This window comes from Ptychodera flava, chromosome 8 (assembly GCF_041260155.1).
Source record: "Ptychodera flava strain L36383 chromosome 8, AS_Pfla_20210202, whole genome shotgun sequence".
Taxonomy (NCBI): domain Eukaryota; kingdom Metazoa; phylum Hemichordata; class Enteropneusta; family Ptychoderidae; genus Ptychodera; species Ptychodera flava.
Window position 1 is genome coordinate 21,829,189 of NC_091935.1, and position 19,217 is coordinate 21,848,405.

General features: G+C 41.0%; 1 protein-coding gene across 1 annotated transcript in view; it reads right to left on the reverse strand.

The window, feature by feature from the left end:
• The window catches only part of LOC139138783 (atrial natriuretic peptide receptor 2-like), an 83,858-nt gene extending 72,665 nt beyond the window's left edge, over nt 1-11,193 (reverse strand). The window contains exons 1-3 of the mRNA XM_070707309.1: nt 10,706-11,193; nt 10,441-10,542; nt 8,651-8,807 (exon numbers count right to left, since the gene is read on the reverse strand). Coding sequence (XP_070563410.1) covers nt 8,651-8,807; nt 10,441-10,542; nt 10,706-10,754 — 308 coding nt within the window. The 5' untranslated portion in view covers nt 10,755-11,193. The remainder of the gene's footprint in view (nt 1-8,650; nt 8,808-10,440; nt 10,543-10,705) is intronic.
• Between the last annotated feature and the right edge of the window lie 8,024 nt (nt 11,194-19,217).

Here is a 19,217-nt window from a genome sequence, read left to right on the forward strand (position 1 = left end):
ACAGCCTCCTTCCGAAGTTTTAGTCACGTGACCACTCGCGAGCCTTGAAAGTTTCGAGCAATAGACGAGTGTATTAGCATAAGGCATTCTGATTGCCAGTGAACTTCATTTTATAGAAAACAAGCACATAACATTAGTGATTTGTTATCATGTATTTTGACAATGAAGAAAGGTTTATTTATATCCAGAGGGTAAGCCGCGGACGATACAGGGGTGTCCTGGGCTTGTAACCCGACATATGTAACGATCTCTGTAGGGCCTAGGCCCTACACACGCGATTGTGCAATACCTTAGTCCAAGCTTGGTCGAAGGTTAGATGAAGATTAGCGTCGAAGCTTATTACAAGACTTTGCGTGCCGACCTTAAATTAAGACTGGGACGCCCAAGATTAGCTGAAGCTTATCCTTGCACACCTTTGTTGAAGCTTAGGGCAAACTAACCTTTATAAAAGCTTAAACTTCCAAATCTTGTTCCAAGCTTGGGCAGTAAAGCATGGGCCGAACTTTACGGATAAGCTTTTTATCATCCTCGTTTCTACTGTAGCTTTTGGGTCCCTTGACCCAGCATTTGACCTAAGGGTTTTTTTTTTTGCTCAGTTTAGGGAGCCGATTTTGCTGCAGAGTCTTGGCAAATTATTGGTTTGAAAGTTATGATCCACATTTAAGTAAAAATATAGACCAGTAAGCGGGCTTTGGATAAAATAACCACGAACGCGTTGAAATATGTTTGCGTTGAGACCGACATCGCGACAGGAACGCCTCTTGTCATCACTGTCCAGTACGCCCGGTGCTCATGTCGTCTGCACAGCTGAAGAATGCGGCTTGATCGACTGCATCACGACTTTTATGAATTAACCGCTATATGACAAGTTTCTTGTTGACAAGGTTTAATACCGATGTACTGAATTATATCGAGTATAGCCATAAATGAGCCACAAAAATCCGACTACACTTCTGAAAATACACGACAGCGAAGAGATGCACACACCACACTTTACGATTTGTAGTGACTCAGAAAGTTCGTGATCCTGTTCCTTGTAAGTTTTTGACACAAATCATATTACTAGTAAAGATACTCCCACGAAAGACAAACTTTAATGTAGGTCGTTTAAACAAGTTTAGTCATATTTAGGCAAGCCAGTGACAAAAATATACGATCAGACGATGTAAATACCTTTGAAATGGTTTATTCGTATATTGCAATGAAATGTACAGAGTAAATTGTAATCAGTATATACAAGTTACGAAGTAACGAAGCTGTACTCACTTCAAGTATTCCCTAATCCGCTCACAAATTCCTTTCTAAGATGATAAATTCGGCATATTGGACGTGTAAGGAAGGACATGGATAATTCTTGAAGATTAACTGACTGGCACAACTACATCCACGTTGCATTCGTACAACTTCACTTCAAGCGAGGCCGTACAGATATCTGTAGGTTTTCCTCCGGGAGCTGCGCGAGGTCGATTTTGACCGGATTTTGGTGGCCTCGTAACTTTCATGAAGGGCTTTGAGTATTTTTCAGAGCTGAAAAATTACTCACTTTACACACTCCAGCCTATGTTTCACATTTAATTCGGTATTTCATATAAATATTAACATCCTTCAAATTATGGAAACCCGGATTGACATCTTAATAATTAAATCGTTTAATTTGAAATTTTACCACAACCACCCAGTGAAGTGGAATGGCCCAAAAGCGGAATAATATCAACAAGTGAAACGGTTGCCATCACTCCTTCGCAACCAACTTTCTATATGAGTACGGCGCGAATAATGAATAAAGAAGGGCCTATTTCTGTCGATTTCGTATCGAGTATCGAAATGCCGCCAGGGAAATGATCAAAACCAATGGATGCATGTATGATAAAGGGGTTATTATACATAATGCGTTTGCATTTTGGACACATCACTCGAATACAATACGATATCGACAAACTGCGTATCTGCGTTTTCTGCTGTACGTAACAGCTCCGTTGTTTGTCCTTAGGTGAAGGTTAATGCCAAGCTTCACTGAAGCTTAATCCCAGCTAGGCTTGATTTAAGATTTGATAATAACCCTGTTCCAAGCTTTGGACACAATCCTTATCTCAAGATTTGCAAACAAGATTGGATTAATCTTTATCGACGACAAGCTTGGCCGAAGAGCATTGGCAAACCTTCACCCAAGCTTAGAGTACCGCCAAGCTTGGACTAAGGTTCTGCACAATCGCGTGTGTAGCACAGTCGCTCGAGAGCTATTCAGCTCTGGGACTATTCGCCCCATAGACGAGTATACAGAAGCGAGAAATACCCCAAGTCAGGAAATGAAATGGCTATTTCGTATAGGGATTGTGCCACCATGTCATCTTCGACGTTCGATTTTACCGTGAAAAGTAGCAAGTTCATCTATCATGTAACCGTCGACCGTTCCCTATCATTCTCAAAATTCATAATTGGTACTTGATTTGTTTCACAAACGCTCGTTTCATGTGATTTTCGGCCGAATTCGACGGACACGTCGCTAAAGCATAAGCGTGAGCAACATACTGGTCACCTTACAGTGGACGTTGGGCACCTCCACTTTACTGACGTTAGCGCCGCGTACCCATGAGGGGTGACTGGAAGGTTGTTCATGCCTTATGTTTTGGCGACGTGTCTTCTGAACTGGGCCGAAAATCACACGAAAATTCATACCTGATACTTCATCTGCTTACAAAATGCTCATTTCCTGTGATTTTCCGCCGAGTTCGAGAGACACCTGGCCAAAACATAAACGTGAGCAACATTCCAGTCATCCCTCATGGGTAGGCGGCGCCAACGTCAGTAAAGTGGAGGTACCCAAGAGGTGACCGGAATGTTGCTCACCCCCAGGTTTTGGCGAGGTGTCCGTCGAATTCGGCCGAAAATCACACGAAACAAGCGTTTTTGAATCAGATAAAGTATCAGGTATGAACTTTTAGAATGATAGGGAACGATCGACGGTTGCATGATAGATGAACTTGCTAATTTTCACAGTGAAATCGGACACGGAATGTTACATGGCGCGGTTTTTATAGCCATTCTGTTTCCTGACTTGGGGTATTTCTCGCTTCTGTATACTCGTCTATGGGGCGAATAGTCCCAGAGCTGAATAGCTCTCGAGCGACTGTGGCCCTAGGCCTACAGTCTAACAGTACACCGTAGAATGATATTGTACGGTATACGGGACTATGCATTTTGTCAACTTCAACTTAGTATAGGCCTATTCCGTCAATTCACGGAAGAGATATACATAAGCCAACAAACCTGGAGTAACTCGGCCGATGTCGACATTCTACAACGCGAAACCTCGCACTCTAGCTTTGTTTCGTGATGGTGCCGTCGCGTCGAAAGAAGTTGAGTGAAAACCACAGGCGCCCGGCACCCGTGGGTTTCGGCTATAGTAGTCTGCTTGATCGATCGATCGATTTTCTGCTCGATCTATCGATCACGTGCTCGATCTGCCCGCCACTGCAACCTAAATACTCGGGCAACTCGAGCACGGGATCGATATATGGAGCAGAAAATCGATCAATCCGGCAGACTAACAAACCCACAAGCGCCCGTGGTAGCCCCTCCCCCAGGTGTGAACACAGTCACCTGTATTCTAAAATTTCGACCTGCACATAAGCGCCCCATAGATGTGTGTAGGGCCTACGTGTGCCTCTTTTTCTTAGGCATATGTACACACGTCTGTGGGGCGCATAGGCTCAGAGCGGAATTCTCCAACACAGGTGACTGTGGTGTGAATATAATATGTAATCGTCTTCCCAGGTGTGTTCTGTCGAAACTTTCTGACAACGGGCGAAAGCTGTAGACTAAGGATTTCGCAAAACAAGTCGAGCTGCGCGGAGAACGGACCAAAGGGAGTCTCGTTCTGATCCAATGAATATTGTTGGTAATAAAATATTAAGGAATGGAGAATGTCTTTCTGAGGTTAGGCCTACTGGGGACAAATAATAAAATTGCCGCATAAACGCATCAAAGCATTCGACGATGCCACACTGAAGCACAGGTCAAAAAGGGTCAAACGTGATTAAACATTACCCGAACATTTTATCGACATCCGAACAACGATGTTTGTCAATACAAGTTAGATAAAAAATGTGGCGTGCGTGTTGTCACAAACGTCGTAAAATTAGTTTTAAATGCTTCTTTGAAGTGCTGAAAACGCGTGAGAGAAGTTTGCTCTCGCACGACATCGATCTCATTTGAGCTACCACTCACTTTCGAGCTCTGGACTCTACACGAGCACGAAGACTTCGTGTTTTCTCAACAAAAAATTGAATTATCGTGACAGATCGCGACTCTTAATACCGAATGGCATTCATCTTGTCTACAAACCTCGCACGAATGTTACCAGTTCACTCCCACACAACGTTGTTCGTCGAGCATTCTGATTTTCTCATGAGGAAATGGGAATGGTATTTTTATCATACTCGTTTATATATATATATATATATATATATATATATATATATATATATATATATATATATATATATGTCTCATTGGCATAGATCCGATAACTGCACCTTACACAGCTAAGAAAGAAATCACCTCGAGTGAATGGCTTTGAGACTGGTGAAAGAGATTATAGAACGCGAATGAGTCAAAGGTGTAAGTCTGAAACACCGGGGAAACTTTGATTGAATTTTGCATATAGGTGATGAACATAAATTATTCATATGATGCGGTTACACAATAGGGCAATTAATATGGTACAGATGTGCCTGTAGTACGAATGTGACGAAGACATGCCCAAGGGCCAATCACCATAGACCCTTTATTTTCGGAAGCCTTTTTCCAATTTGGAATTTCTATGGCATGTATATTACACACAGAGAACTTAGCAAAACCATTGACCCTCGGAAAGAGTGGAGAAATTTTGACGACAAATCAGTGATCTTTACCACTATGTTCACAAGCATTACGTTCACAAGCACTATAAAATTGTATGCGACCAATATTTGATGGTTGTTTGAGGAGGCAAGGGGTAAAACATTCGGTTCACTGCTCGCTACTACACACACGGTTCAGTGAAGAACCCACTTAATCCCACGGCACCTGTAAGTGTGCAGCATGAGCTGACGTCATCACAGTGAACTCGAAGTACTGGTATAAGCCACTCGAGGCAAATTAAATTGCTCATTACGAACATTGTTGCAAGACACTTATGCACTGCATGCTGGAAGTATGGATCGATACATTAATTAACGCTGATTTCTCCTAATTATGAACCACTCGATTGCCTAAAACAGTACGTGCCAGTGGTTTTCATGCCCAACCGCATCCACGTGACAGAGATTCGTCAGTCTTCAGTTGAAGCTTGCATGTGTAACACTAGGCATCTTGCTTTTTTGTTTTCCGAGTGTATAATACCAGCAATTATCATTCACACGACGGGACCGGTGTTCTTAGATAATGTTGAACAAATTCGGCGAATCTTTTGGTCTCTGATGAAGGCGAAAACTTCCCTAACACTACAAGGAAAGTCCGCTTTTGAAAACTCTGAACGATGAAAAAACGAACATTTTTTTTTCGTTGGCGATAGATGTCATTTCCCTGGGGTGGAGTTATTACTGTTTACCCACGGAAATCGCCACGGGTATCAGACTTTAATTGGGGATAAGTACCCGATTTAATCTGCGAGAAGGACAAACAATCGTTGTAACTCCTGTGACAGTATGCGCCTAAGGGACAGATTTTCGAACACACAAATGCTTTCTATGTATTATTATCTGGCCTGCATGCTGATAGCGTAGACTCATTTTAAGCCAGTGGAGTAAATAACTTCTCTCATAGCGCTAGAACAGGGACAGCAACCATTTTAAAATTTCAAATACCAAAAAATCTTTCGTAATTTGTTTCTCTTATCCAAAACTTTGCACGTTCAACCCGGTGTTTAATTCATGATTATGAAAGGGGTTTGTTCAAAGCTTCATTGAGGAAAGTTTATAGTGAAATTTGTAAACTACTATGTATATTTCGGGGGGCGCTCGGTGACGTGCTACCTTTAAAACGAGCTGTTTGACTCTATTCTCGCGGGAAAACTTGAGGTTTTCGTCGACTGAGGTTTCTTATCCACTTTTACGAACTTGTACACAATCCCGGGTACACAATACATACCAGCAATTTTTCAACTTTTCGGATGGCATAATTTTTCAACCACGTTGATATTTACACCTAATCGAGATGTGTGCCACATAATTAAATTTGATATTTCAGACATATCTGATCTACTGCATCATACCATGGAGGTACCTCCATGATCATACGTTTCTCGATTCGTATGCAGATTCGATGTTCCATGTCCAACACTGTCCAATATGTAGAATTTGTCGGCCATTTACGTAAGCGGTCGTCCGATTTTAATGCATCTGATTATTCTTTTGAACAATACTGTGCATAGATAATATAGAGACTACCATTGCCAAGTGCAGGTCATCTCTGCCGGAATGTGGTCTGAAAACGCTTTCCTTATCTTCGCCATCCCCTATTGCAAAGGTTTCTTTCACGACCTATTGTCTACCTATGAACATGCCTGCTGGCTATTACGATGTGTCTCTGTGTCTATCATTGTAGTCTTCAAAACATCCGGGCACTTCATGTAACGAATATTTCTTGTACGAGCAAAATGCCATCTGCCCTAAAAATCATATATATATATATATATATATATATATATATATATATATATATATATATATATATATATATATATATATATATATATATTACACATCACATAGCGTACCTCCCTTCAGCTCTGATCCCAGCAAACCACCCTAACCAGCAAACTACCCATCGGACAGGTAACTATAAATGTCACCTACTTGGCCCAAAATGTACCTGCCCCGAGTAGATGGTCATATGCCACTCGGAGTATTCATATAATCACGGTCCCTCTATATAGAGGGACCGCGATATAATTGTCAAGCCATGAGAAACGATACAGGTGATACACCATTCTTTCCCACGGCGAGCGTTTGCATAGATCTTGAAATCTTCGAAAACAAATATACTGTATATGATACTTGTAAAGAACTTTACCTGCGGCATTCAAGTACGTGACCCCAAAATACCGAGAGATCTTCTTTTCTACAGTGTGCAATGATACCTGTTTAGAAAGGCCTTCTACATCCATGGCAAAACCAACGCGCCATATATTTCTGAGATTATGTTTGTACGGGGGGGGGGGGGGGGGGGGCGATATCGCTCCATGATATACAGGTAACTGTATACCCACCGTTTCTAGCTCCAAAGTGTAACACATACTAATGGTCAAGTAATCTGTATGTAATGTTTTAACCAACGAATGTAAACGTTTTCGAGATATTGATTCTCGTCTAGTCCTCAACAGTAGGGACAAACAGCGGTGAAGCCGTGATTGTGATGGCGGACGTTTCTTGGTATTTGAGTTTCAACGTTCTGGATAATAACGGACTGAGCGAACGACACATGGGGCAAACGTCATTTGCCACGATTTGGGCTTTGCACGGGGGTTAGCGAGACTCACTTCTACATCTAGGGTGTAATATATAGCATGGGTGTTAAAACGAGACATTCATCTGTGTGTAATACGCATGCGGGTGGATCTCGCTCAATATCCATGACTGTGGAACTGTTACAACGGCATGTAATGATGGAAAAACGTTTTACTCCTAAGAGGCTTAAACTACTATCTCCTTGTTACACGTTTGATTTCCATTTTGAGGACTTTTAATCGGTACAAAATAGATCTGCGCAGTCGTAATTTATGAAGAAATGGCGACAGCATGGGATGATCATATCATCTGATCAGCTTATGATCAACATCTGTATCCTATAAGTAATGAATTACATAAATGTGGGCACTGACGGAATAAATATGTTTGATGGAATGGACATTAATAAATCACGTGCCAGTCGAGATCCATCTTTATCTCTTTGATCAGATTATACGCTACCAATCCATGTTGGTTTGTAAATTTGGATAGCGCTGTGTACCGCGGTTGCATAAAATATCAGTGCGTTGGATGCTTCAGAAATTTTCACCAAGGGTATGTACTACGGATACATTGCCGGGAAACCGACTCGTTTTGTCGCTTTAAAATTGACAAAGTTACTCTTTCTCAGCATTTTTTCATGAATTTTGTTCCATATGAAATGTGTTGTTTGACTTCTTGAAACATGCTGCAAGACTGGTCAACAGCGCACAACCTCAACTCTGCTGTAACAAGACAGATCAAACATTTATCGAAGCATTCCATAGTCTGTACTAAAATCGGGTTTACATTCCATATGCAAGCTATTGAAATCAAAGTTCAGTTGGCGGTGCATAAGAATAGCAACTTTTATTGTGGCAATGTATATTTGTCCTAGGAAAGCGTGTCGAATAGGAAAAATCATTTTTGTCCAGAAGTCACAAACGAAATTTTCTGTTTGCATTCAGCAGAGTGGTAATTTTTTATACTTTTGCAGTTATGCACCGTCGTCATTTTGACTTTATGCAAGCATTGCGTGTTTCTTGACATCACAAAAAAGTTCAAAATCAGTGAACTTGTCTCTTTAAGCATAGACTCTAATACTTTATGACTGTTGTTTTCGGAAGAAGTTGTAAAAGGAGATACGTTATTTACGACGCCATCAGTATAGATTTCATATTTACCTAAAGTGGAATACGTTGCCGTAAACTTGGGCGTACTCCGTGTCGTTCCTGACGGCCCAGTCGAAGAAAGCATCGGACGCTGCTATGCGGTAAGTGACGTTGAAACCTCCCTCGCTAATCACCTCATCCGGCACTGACAACCATTCCATTGAAAAACCTGCAAGACAGGTGAGAAGTGTGAAAAAATGGAACATGTTTGAAAGAAGCTTCCTATCTTTGGATGAGCCGTGGCTATTACACTGTGAACATGAACAAACAATAGTAAGAGGTGCCAATGCCCTTATGTTTGTTGTTAAATGCGTCGTTAATTGCAACACGCCTATTTATCTAATCGTCCTTGTGTTTATTTAAACCAGGAGCGTGAGTTCCTTTTGTCTATGTTTATGCCGGCAGACCTTGGCGTTGACAAACCTTGATACAGCATTGACACTCGTAACGGGACGTGCGTTACGTGCTCTACAGGTGCGCCAGTCACTGTCGGTTTCGTCTCAACGATGCGCTCATCGGAGAGACCGTCCTGTTTACGCCGCGATAATGCATTTTTAGTGACAATGGGCAAGGTGTGAGCATGAGGGTATGGCAGGAATGGATTGTTGACAAGAAATCGGTAGTGGGTGCTGTACTATTGACATTGCTCTTCAAATGCAAGTTAAAAGCCATGCAGGTATTCCAAAGCCGCTACCAAGTCTGTGTGATTGTCTTTTCGTTTAATTGAACCATGAAGGCATAAGCTTGTACCTCCATGCAAGTATCTACCGAGGAGTACCTTCACGATGTTATATAAGTGATAGTCGCATTGCCGTCGGCCCGAACCTAAACAAAGTCGAAACACCGAGCTACAGTGTCGCAGCTATGCGTTCAGTAGAACCACGCTGGTACTGTAAACAAACCACTCATCACTGCAGTCACGTAGAAATCGTAAAATATACTTGCACGGGTCTGACACGGGGATATCAACGGTTGTCGCTGAGTGAACGATTACACCGCGGGTTCAAGTTGACGTTGTAACATCCGTGGTAGACGGTCGCCATGACCGTGTCATTGACAAACCGGATCGTTTATTACTGATGTTAAAGAGTGTGTTATTTCATAAGGGCTTCAAGCACGGTCGTTTTATTAGGCCCTTGAAAAGCTGTTTGTTTATGTAGTTGAGTTATCAGAAGTTTCTCAACGCCCATTTAATGAACTGGTAACAAGCTGTAACAATAACAAGCAACAAATTTGCTACCGGAATTACGCCGGGCCATACCACCCGTTCCAACCGACTTCTCCACATCAGCAGCAGTGAGTGGAGGGACTGTGGTTGGTGTTTTTTTAACATGCACGCTCTTCAAGAGTTCTCTAGCAAATCTTTTGTTGTCCCTGTACAGAGGCGTGAATGGGTTTCGAAGGAAGTAGGTTTGAACGGAAACGCGCCGGGTGTCAACAAAAAAAGGGGCCCGGTGCAAGAAGCCTGCCGATCTGAGCCTAAACAAAACACCCGCCTTTCACTGCAGAGACGACCAAACGCTTGAGGCATTAATTTTCTTTGTCGAGAGAAAAGATCGGCTTGTGCGACAAACATAAATTGAGAACCCGCAGAAAATCTCCGTGATTGCAAGCGTAACGGAGTGCAAAAAGAAAGGCACTGCAGTTTTGTTTTTCCTGAACAATCACACACAAAGGGGGACTCAGCGCAGACGACGCCGTTGGGGAAGCCAAACGGCAGACAAGTCTGTCAGACCAAAGCAAGACACATAGCAAAAGCAAAAAAAAAAACCAGAAAATCATCAAGCCTTGAAGTTTCTTACCTGGGCAGTCGACCATGTTGTCTTCGCTGGGTTTACTAATGACCAGCAGTGGTACTGTGTATTTCCTAAGTCGTGCCACGAATGCGCAATGGGGTAAATAATCTGCAATCAAAAAAAGCTTGAACATTACACTGTAAAAAATTTACATCGGATACGAGTTGGACTGTGATAAAACATGAAAATCTCACTCTGATAAGTTGCAGATCTTTCCTCCTTTACAACGTTGCCTGATCTTCCCATGCCGTTATCCTGGTTATTTACTTACCGACAGTACCAGCAAAACGACGCCGAAGTCCGGCAAGAAAGTCCCGCATGGAGACGGCATCGTGGTCCTTCAGAGTGCCAAACGTTGAAAGCGTTTTTTTTAACCGAAGAGGGTTCCTCTATGCCGCCCTATAATCTAAACGCACAAATATCAAACTTTTAAGTGGTTTCCCCTTCCGTGTTTTCAATAACACCGACAGATTTTCCGCATCCCATGTGGCTGCATAAAGGTGTTTGCTAGTTTGATAAACGTAGAATCCACGGGTCTCCCAGCGTCGCAAAACCAGATCATCGGAAACGCGTCGAGCAAGCAGAGAACCGGATTCTTCGCGCTCCCCGCTGCAAAATTATTGCATGGAACGCCGTTATAGTAATTATTCCGGCCAGGCGTTATCATTGACGGCGAGCGTCCGACACGTTGGTACCCGGCTTTCACTTGACAATGTGATGAACAAAGCACTGTTTTCAAGTTACTCTGCGACTGGGACTACTCGGCGATTGACTGATTGGCGGGCGCGGTCACGTGACCGTCGGCATAACAACCGTTCACACTGACGTTTTGCTGGCCACATATTGTTTGCGACGGAGTGCGTATTGTCAGTGCCGACGTAATTGTGACAGACTACCCCTTTCTAATTGGTCAATCATAGAATCAGACGCTGTCTCGGCCGTTGCCACTTATACACTTGATACACAAAAAAAGCTCGCTACTTTCTGTTCATTGAGGGCGGAACAATGCGGACGTTGGCCTGTGAACGGCCGGGATCCGCGATGGTCATGCAGAAACGCGTGTTCTTGTTGACGATACGAGATGCCAGTTAAAATCAATTGAAATTGTGCAAAATTAAGCAGAATGGGTTCCCACTGTAAGTAACAATGAACTAGCCAAAATTTCCATCCTACAAAATTGCTGTTTTGCCCAAGTGGAGATACGGCATATACCAGTAAGCTTTAAAAAAGTTTATGACAGTCATGTAATGAACACATGAGAGAAACCTTATTTGCATATTTTGATCCTATGCGCCAATTCATGCCATATTTGCAGAGAAAGAAACGGGATCCCCATAACTCTCGCATACTGGATGCCTGTAAAAATTCATGTAAGATTGTTACGCACTGACACACAACAAGCATTGGCCTTGAGTGATTTTAGCACCTGGATTAGAATCCTACGATCGAATACTTGATCATTCACTTATCAGTGTTTGTGTCAATCACAAGTGTTTGTCGCATTCAACAACCATACGTGTGTTATGTTGTAGTCTTGTTCTGCCGGCACTTGGAGATTACCGACGAAATAACAATATACAAGAATGTAAACAAAATATCAGTACTGAGAAGCGAAATTTCAGTCATACTGAGTCGTAATTTAGCACAAACACAACTGCATGCTGAAATTCTCGTAATCTTTCCATTTCAATGAATATTTCATGGTAAACTCCTGAAAGTTGCGCCGTTTTCACCATTTGATATAAAAACTAAACACCACAGGTTTAAAAGATGTCCCAGAGATCCCATCCGCTATTGTTTTAATTCCTTTCCCGGGTTCTACAGAGAAAAGTTGATTTTTGTGCTTGCAGCTGACAGTCAACGCAGTCGAATGCTGTCTGTCAACCATGGTTGTGAACTCTTACACAAATCACCGTTCATAAAATTACAAATGTGCTTTTCAAGACTTCATCGTAAGGTGATACAGATCTACGTGAACTTTGCGTTTCAATTTGGTAATTATCACCGTATCAAACGGTATAGGTGATTTTCGGTTTTTAGAGGGTATATAGTTACCGCACCTTAGACAGTACGATGCCTTTATGAAGTGATCCCATACACGCAAAAATGACGCCTCTGACGCCTGTTCGATTAACAGATGCCATTCAAAAAGTATCTTTTCTAATTACCAATAACACAGTTGATGTCGAAGTACAAGGCCTTCCGATGGTTGCGCCATGGCCTACCGTCATGACGGATATGAGAATAGCCGCCACATCTTACGGAAGATGTCGACAATCAAAGACGTTGCCAAGCACCTGAGCTGCCGTGATTCAACAAGGTGATACACCCCGTGCACATACGTGTTTTATGCAGTCATAATGCAAACATGTTTTGTATCTTAGGCGCCGTTTTGACAATGAAAATGATTCATAAGGCAAATGAGAGATAAGGCAAATGAGAGACATGGGAGAGAGAGAGAGAGAGAGAGAGAGAGAGAGAGAGAGAGAGAGAGAGAGAGAGAGATATGAAATAAAAACCATGTGAAATGGATACCACACAGTGACAGTATTTGTATCAAATTCGCAAAGTAAGACACTCAAAAACAACAGGGGCGTGATCTTTGGCCCTAACTATGGATTCCTGTCAAAAGCGAAAGTAAAATTTGAGCGTAGTAAGGCATGGATCAACATTTGTACCAGACAACCTGTTTGAATTACTTTCAGAGAAGGGATACTTTGATGTCAACATCCCCGAGGTGCATATTACCTTAACAACAGAAGATGTAAAGAAGTTGTCGGTATCCACTCTTACGTGTATTTTAACGAGCAAGCGGCTGCTTTATCATCATATTCATTTGTGGTTGATCAAGTATTTCGCTTTTCTTGAAATAAAAAAAACACGCTAAAATAGCGACTTTACGTTTCAGACATCTCAACCCATTTTCCGTCACAATTCTACTGATCACAGAATTATTGTTTATTCGATCGTGATCCCCGAGCAATTTTCTGTTCGGAAGGCATGAAGGTGAAAACAAAAGTTTCTACATCTTCCGGTATGACGGCGCTAACAGTTTCTGCACCTTCAGTATCGTTTCGGTGTATCGGTAACCACACTGAGCTTGCAATGTGACCCATCAGCTGATGTAAGGTGTACATATCAAGAACTAGTCACTCTATTTGAACTATTCTTAGTTAATTTCAAGAGCCGCAAAGTATTTTTCAGCCCGTGAAAGGGTACTCGTTGGACAGTGAGAAGGCTAAATCTTTATGGACCCGCACAAGCGTAGTGCTGTTGGCATATGGGGAAATACAGTTTTGCAGTCTTTTTTCCCATCAGCAGTGACATGTACCAAATACTTGAGCTTGACGTTTTCACAACGGAGGCAGTACTACCAGGGACAAAGTTGAAGGAAAATGAATACAATTCTACGTGTAAAGACTTTGACGAAAGATTTATTTATAAGTGACAATGATACCGCTCTCTCTCTGGCATCCAGATTCAATTCAATTCAATTCAATTCAAATTACTTTATTGTCCATTAATGAAAACACGCACATCCACAAATGGAAATTTTCTTTCGACACACAAATCTCCTGACTTACAATAAAAACACACACACACATATACAAAGTCTTGGGAAAAAACAATAAATACGTATAAAATTCTGAGTTTAAAACTGCCACAGCTGAAGGTATAAAAGACTTTTTGTACAAGTTTTTACGCGCAAAAGGTACCTTAAGTCGTCGACCTGACGGGAGGATTTTAAATTCAGTGCTGAGTGGGTGTGTTTGATCCTGATGGATCTGAATGGCTTTCCTCTTCAAAGATTGGTAATATATTACTGAAAGTTGCCGTTGTTTTATACCAACAATCTTTCCTGCCAGATTGACAACTTGTGTTAATCTCATTTTGTCCTTAACTGAGAGGTTCCCGTACCAGGATACAATATTAAACGTTAAAATGCTCTCAACAAGCGAACGATACACAGTTACTAAAATATTCTTACTGACATTAAAGCCTCTCAGTTTCCTGAGGAGGAATAAGCGCTGCTGTGCTTTTTTACAAATAAATTCAATGTTGTCTGTAAAAGATAATGCGTAAAACACAGACAATATGTGTATGCTGGTACTAAGTTTTTAAGAACACTTATTTTACAGGAATACGAAGTCATATTAATCGAAAAGATGACAATCAGTGAAGTCAGTTGAATGTGAAGTATAATATGATTACCCCTTGTAGCCATGTGCCAAACGTCTTTTATCCACTATGTAAATTATTTTGGTTCGACTTCAATTGTTGGAATGTAACCCCCCCCCCCCAAAAAAAAAAAATATATATATATATTTGCTAGGGTGTTAGTTAATCTACAGCATCATTCAACAAACTGTCAAATTATGTTGAAAAGATGTTCTCGACTGACTTCCAAATACCTATACGGCTTTCGTTCATTGTTGTTCAGAACAGGTCATGAAATACGATTAATCGGCCCATGTTGAATCTCTCTCTCTCTCCTCTCTCTCTCTCTCTCTCTCTCTCTCTCTCTCTCTCTCTCTCTCTCTCTCTCTCTCTCGCTGCCACACGCACAAATAAACAAACAATTTAATTCAGGATGGTAAAATTAATATTTTCATTCTTGTATTGTACTACTTTAACATACTAAAGACACTCAGAGTGGCCTCCAGGATGCAAATGATATTGTAAAGTGGAGCATACCTTTATCCTGAATAATCTTAAATTTGTCCGTATATTGTTTATTCACCGAATAAAATACAGATTACTGACAACGGTGGAATGTGTTACTGAAACCAAAAAAGTTCTATGTCAATGTAGCTGTGAATGAATAACTATGATGAACATTAGCTTTTGTTTCATAGAAGTCGCGTGGACGTATCTCAGTCGTGATGTTACTGCACACAGAAAAAACAAGGTGTATCTCATATCACCAATATTTACCAAAATTTTTCAGTCATAAAATAAGAAACTTTGGCGTTCATATTGCACATTAAACAAATATGCATTCATCCAGAAAGACAAGCTGCACTTCCTTTTAATCACACAAAGTTGAAAATGTTGATTCAATCCTATCGAAAGCTGCCAAGTTTCTATTTCACGCATTTCATATAAGATGTATGACAAAACAATTTAAATTTCATGGTACACTATTGTAATTCACAATGTCCAGAAGTATACGTTCTGTTGCGGATGAAAAATCCCCGCAAAAGCAGGGTAGGCCTTCGTTGATTTCTCTATTCTGGAGTAATACAGCACTTTCGAGAATTTTTAGTTGTATCATTGAACGATTGACCCCGTGACCTTCCATGTAAAACCAAAACGGAGCACGGAAGTCTATTCCTGATGTAATATCAGACCTCAGACCGCTCAGATCATGATTTTTGACACCGAAGATTCGACGCCAAGGACGCCCTCAAGCGACCGGTATCTTTATGAATCTCAACGGTGTGGATGCAAGCGCAAATGCCACTTACATATATACACACTTGATCAAGACGAGTACATCTTCAGTTTTGTTTATGCAAATAGGTCTTTCTTGTCACAATCCTTCAAGCCTGTGTATTTACTTTTCAGTTTAGTATGTAATGGTTGCTTGTTATTTTCAAATGATAGATCTCGTAAATGAAATTTTCATAATTTTAAAGTGCTATGGCATGTAAAGGGAGTACATCGTTGGTTTTTTCTATGATATGCAGTTCCTTCTTAGCACCACCAAGAACTCATATAATGTTGATCGCCATGATATCAGTGTCAGATCGTGTGCGGAGGTTTTCCCTTTCTGACGACAGACGCCATCGGATAAGTCCGGCAGTAACAGTTGCGAAGGAAGAGGGTACGTATGCTGTTGTCACGCGGAGAAAATCACCATTTTTCATCGGCTGTTTAAGTTTGCGAAATCTTAATAAGGCGGCAACGTCCTTCCAATTAAAAACACGTTGAATAGGAGTGAGGTACTCTCTCGCTTTGCTTTCTTGTACCTATAGAACCTTTTACTACTGATCGAATTTGGGCGGAAAAGTCGGTGATGAGCTTTTCATAAGTGATATGAATGCGAGTGTTTTCGATTAAGGCCGTATCGAGTGCCGAGGTTTGCATCACGAACTGATCTATTCTAATGAAAGATCTCCCCTAGCAATTTAAAAACAATTCCAATGTGATTACTTTGTACCCGATTTTGCTAAAGCATTCGATAGTATTACTCATCAATTACTACTTTATAAGTTGACATCTTTTGGTGTTCAGTGCACTTTTTTAAATGGTTCAATTCCTACCTTCATAATTGGCTAAAGAGAGTTAAGAATGCCTTTTCTGAGTGGACACCTGTTGTTTCGGACGTTCCTCGGGGATCTCCGTCCGCCCTTTTCTTTTCATATGTGTGATAATCTAATAATGTCAGACTCGTTGGTTTTCGCAAATTACATCACTGTTATCCTATTTTTGACCCGGAAAATCACTCTCTCATGCTGCAATCTGATATCAATAGATTCGTCGGCTGATCCGACACTTGGTTATTGAGTTGTAAACACCATTTACCAACTGGGTCGACATACGTCTTCCGAGGAAAGGAATACGCCGGAAATGTCATTATCAAGATTGGGTGCCATAAATATTATTCAAAAGACAGCAATTTTTCTTTTTAAACTTCAGTGGCAAATACAAAAAAAGGAATATATTGAATCATTTCACAATCGTAACAGTCAGCATTCCTCAAACACTCCACATCGTGCAGTCGATTTTTAAAAACAAAAGCAACATTTTACCACGCTGCTGCCATTGGTGGCGCGCGATAGATTGAACGTTTATCGTCTATATTGACTGCACATGCTTTGTCGGCCAGGTGGCATAAAATTGACCGATATTAATCCGTTCCCTCGTAAGTTACTGGATAAAAGCGCGGATATTGGTTTTTCTTTCGAGGCCAGAGTGTTTTTGTCGAATCGCCAAGAACAAGGCAAGCTTGAGTGTAGTTTCTCAGCGAAATGGATGTGTCGGTCTACCTAAATAGGAAACATCCGGATATTGAACAGCTTTCCAAACAGACGTGAGGACAACAACGTAAGATATTTACATAGACAAGGACGTTACGTAAAACGATTCGTCTAATGCTCTGAGGTGATCAGTTACTCACTTTATTATTATTCATGACGTAGGTTAGTGGCACTATAAGCAATAGGTACAATGCGCCCACCTTCCTCACTTATCTGTTACATTTGGTTTTGAAATCCATCATCATCATCATCATCATCATCATCATCATCATCATCATCATCATCATCATCATCATCATCAGCACTCCGAAATGACTATCCTCCTCCTTATTATCATCATCATAATCATCATCATCATCATCATCTTCATCATCATCATCACCACCACCACCACCACTTGAGGTAGTGATAGTGGCGGCGGCGATGACGACGACGATGACGACGACGATGATGATGATGATGAAGATGTTGATCAATATCGTCGTTGTCGTCGTCGTAGCTATCATCATCATTATCATCAATATCTTCATCTTCGTCGTCGATGTCTCATCTCTTCACTTTTAGATATATATTATTTCTACATCCTCTACACCGTCATTACAAGAAAACAGCGACCACTTAAAGATTACAAGGAACCCAAATAAAATCCACAACGCGCACGTTCACCCCGAGCTATAGTACAATGTCTTTTCGCGTTCACTTTGACCCCGTAGGTCATCTAGGAGGAGTGACATCAGTGATTGATGTTTTTTCTGAATACGATAACATCGAAGTCAAGTGCGGTCAAGTCGAGTTTGGTAATATGATATGTATTCAAGTAAGTAATATCAGAGGTTTTGATTACGGTAGGTCAGTGCGGTCAGTCACTTTGAAATTCTATATTCCGTTCTTTTCCCACAGAAACCAAGCTCAGCGGTTCCGAACTCTGGACAGTGTGCGCAACCCGGACAGGACTCGCGGACTGAGTCCTGATTGAAGAGGGTTTCGTGTTCTGCTCCTGAAAATAACATCGAAACGCCTAGGTTCAACTTGTCAACGTGTGTTTATTATCGAATGTTATTGTTGACGCGTGAATTTTAGTTTGGACTAGAATTGAATTGTAAACAAAATTATTGCACAGGGTAACAACAATGAGAAATGTTCCAAAATAATTTTATCGAAAATGAAGCTACTTTTCCTTTTATTAATTGGTATTCCCCGAGGATTCATTTCGACAACTCTGCTTTTTGCCTCTTTTTATCTCTTGTCTACCCATTATACATATGTACTCGACAAAACGTTTTCTGTTCTTTGCGTGTTGTTTTGACACCTGCATTTCCCGTGTATTTTTAATAAACTAACTTTCAAATATTTTTCTTTATTCAATAAATCATCCAACTGACTTGCAAACGTCCAATTACAAGACAAGGTATCCACTGCCCATTACCAAATGAAGCAATCAGTAAAGTGAACCATGCCATGCTGGTATCTTCTTCCATGCATTATTTTATATAATGGCATTTAAAAATAGGGTGAAAAAGAAAAAGAGACGGTGTTTGTAATCGTTAGCACGATTTTTCAATTTTTTTTTGTGATTAGAACTCAAATATTATGCCTTTATTACCGTGATTTTTAGTATTGTTGACGAAATGGCGGGCATTCAATGAAGGTGCATGCACTTTAACCTAATCGGGAGTACTATGCACTTTGAAAGAGAACTTTTGCTCCAACTTTCCCAAGCATACTTTCAACCATTCTCTTACCATATCAAGAACAAAATCACGGTCGTCGTGTTAGGTACAAGAGAAACAAGTAACCCAA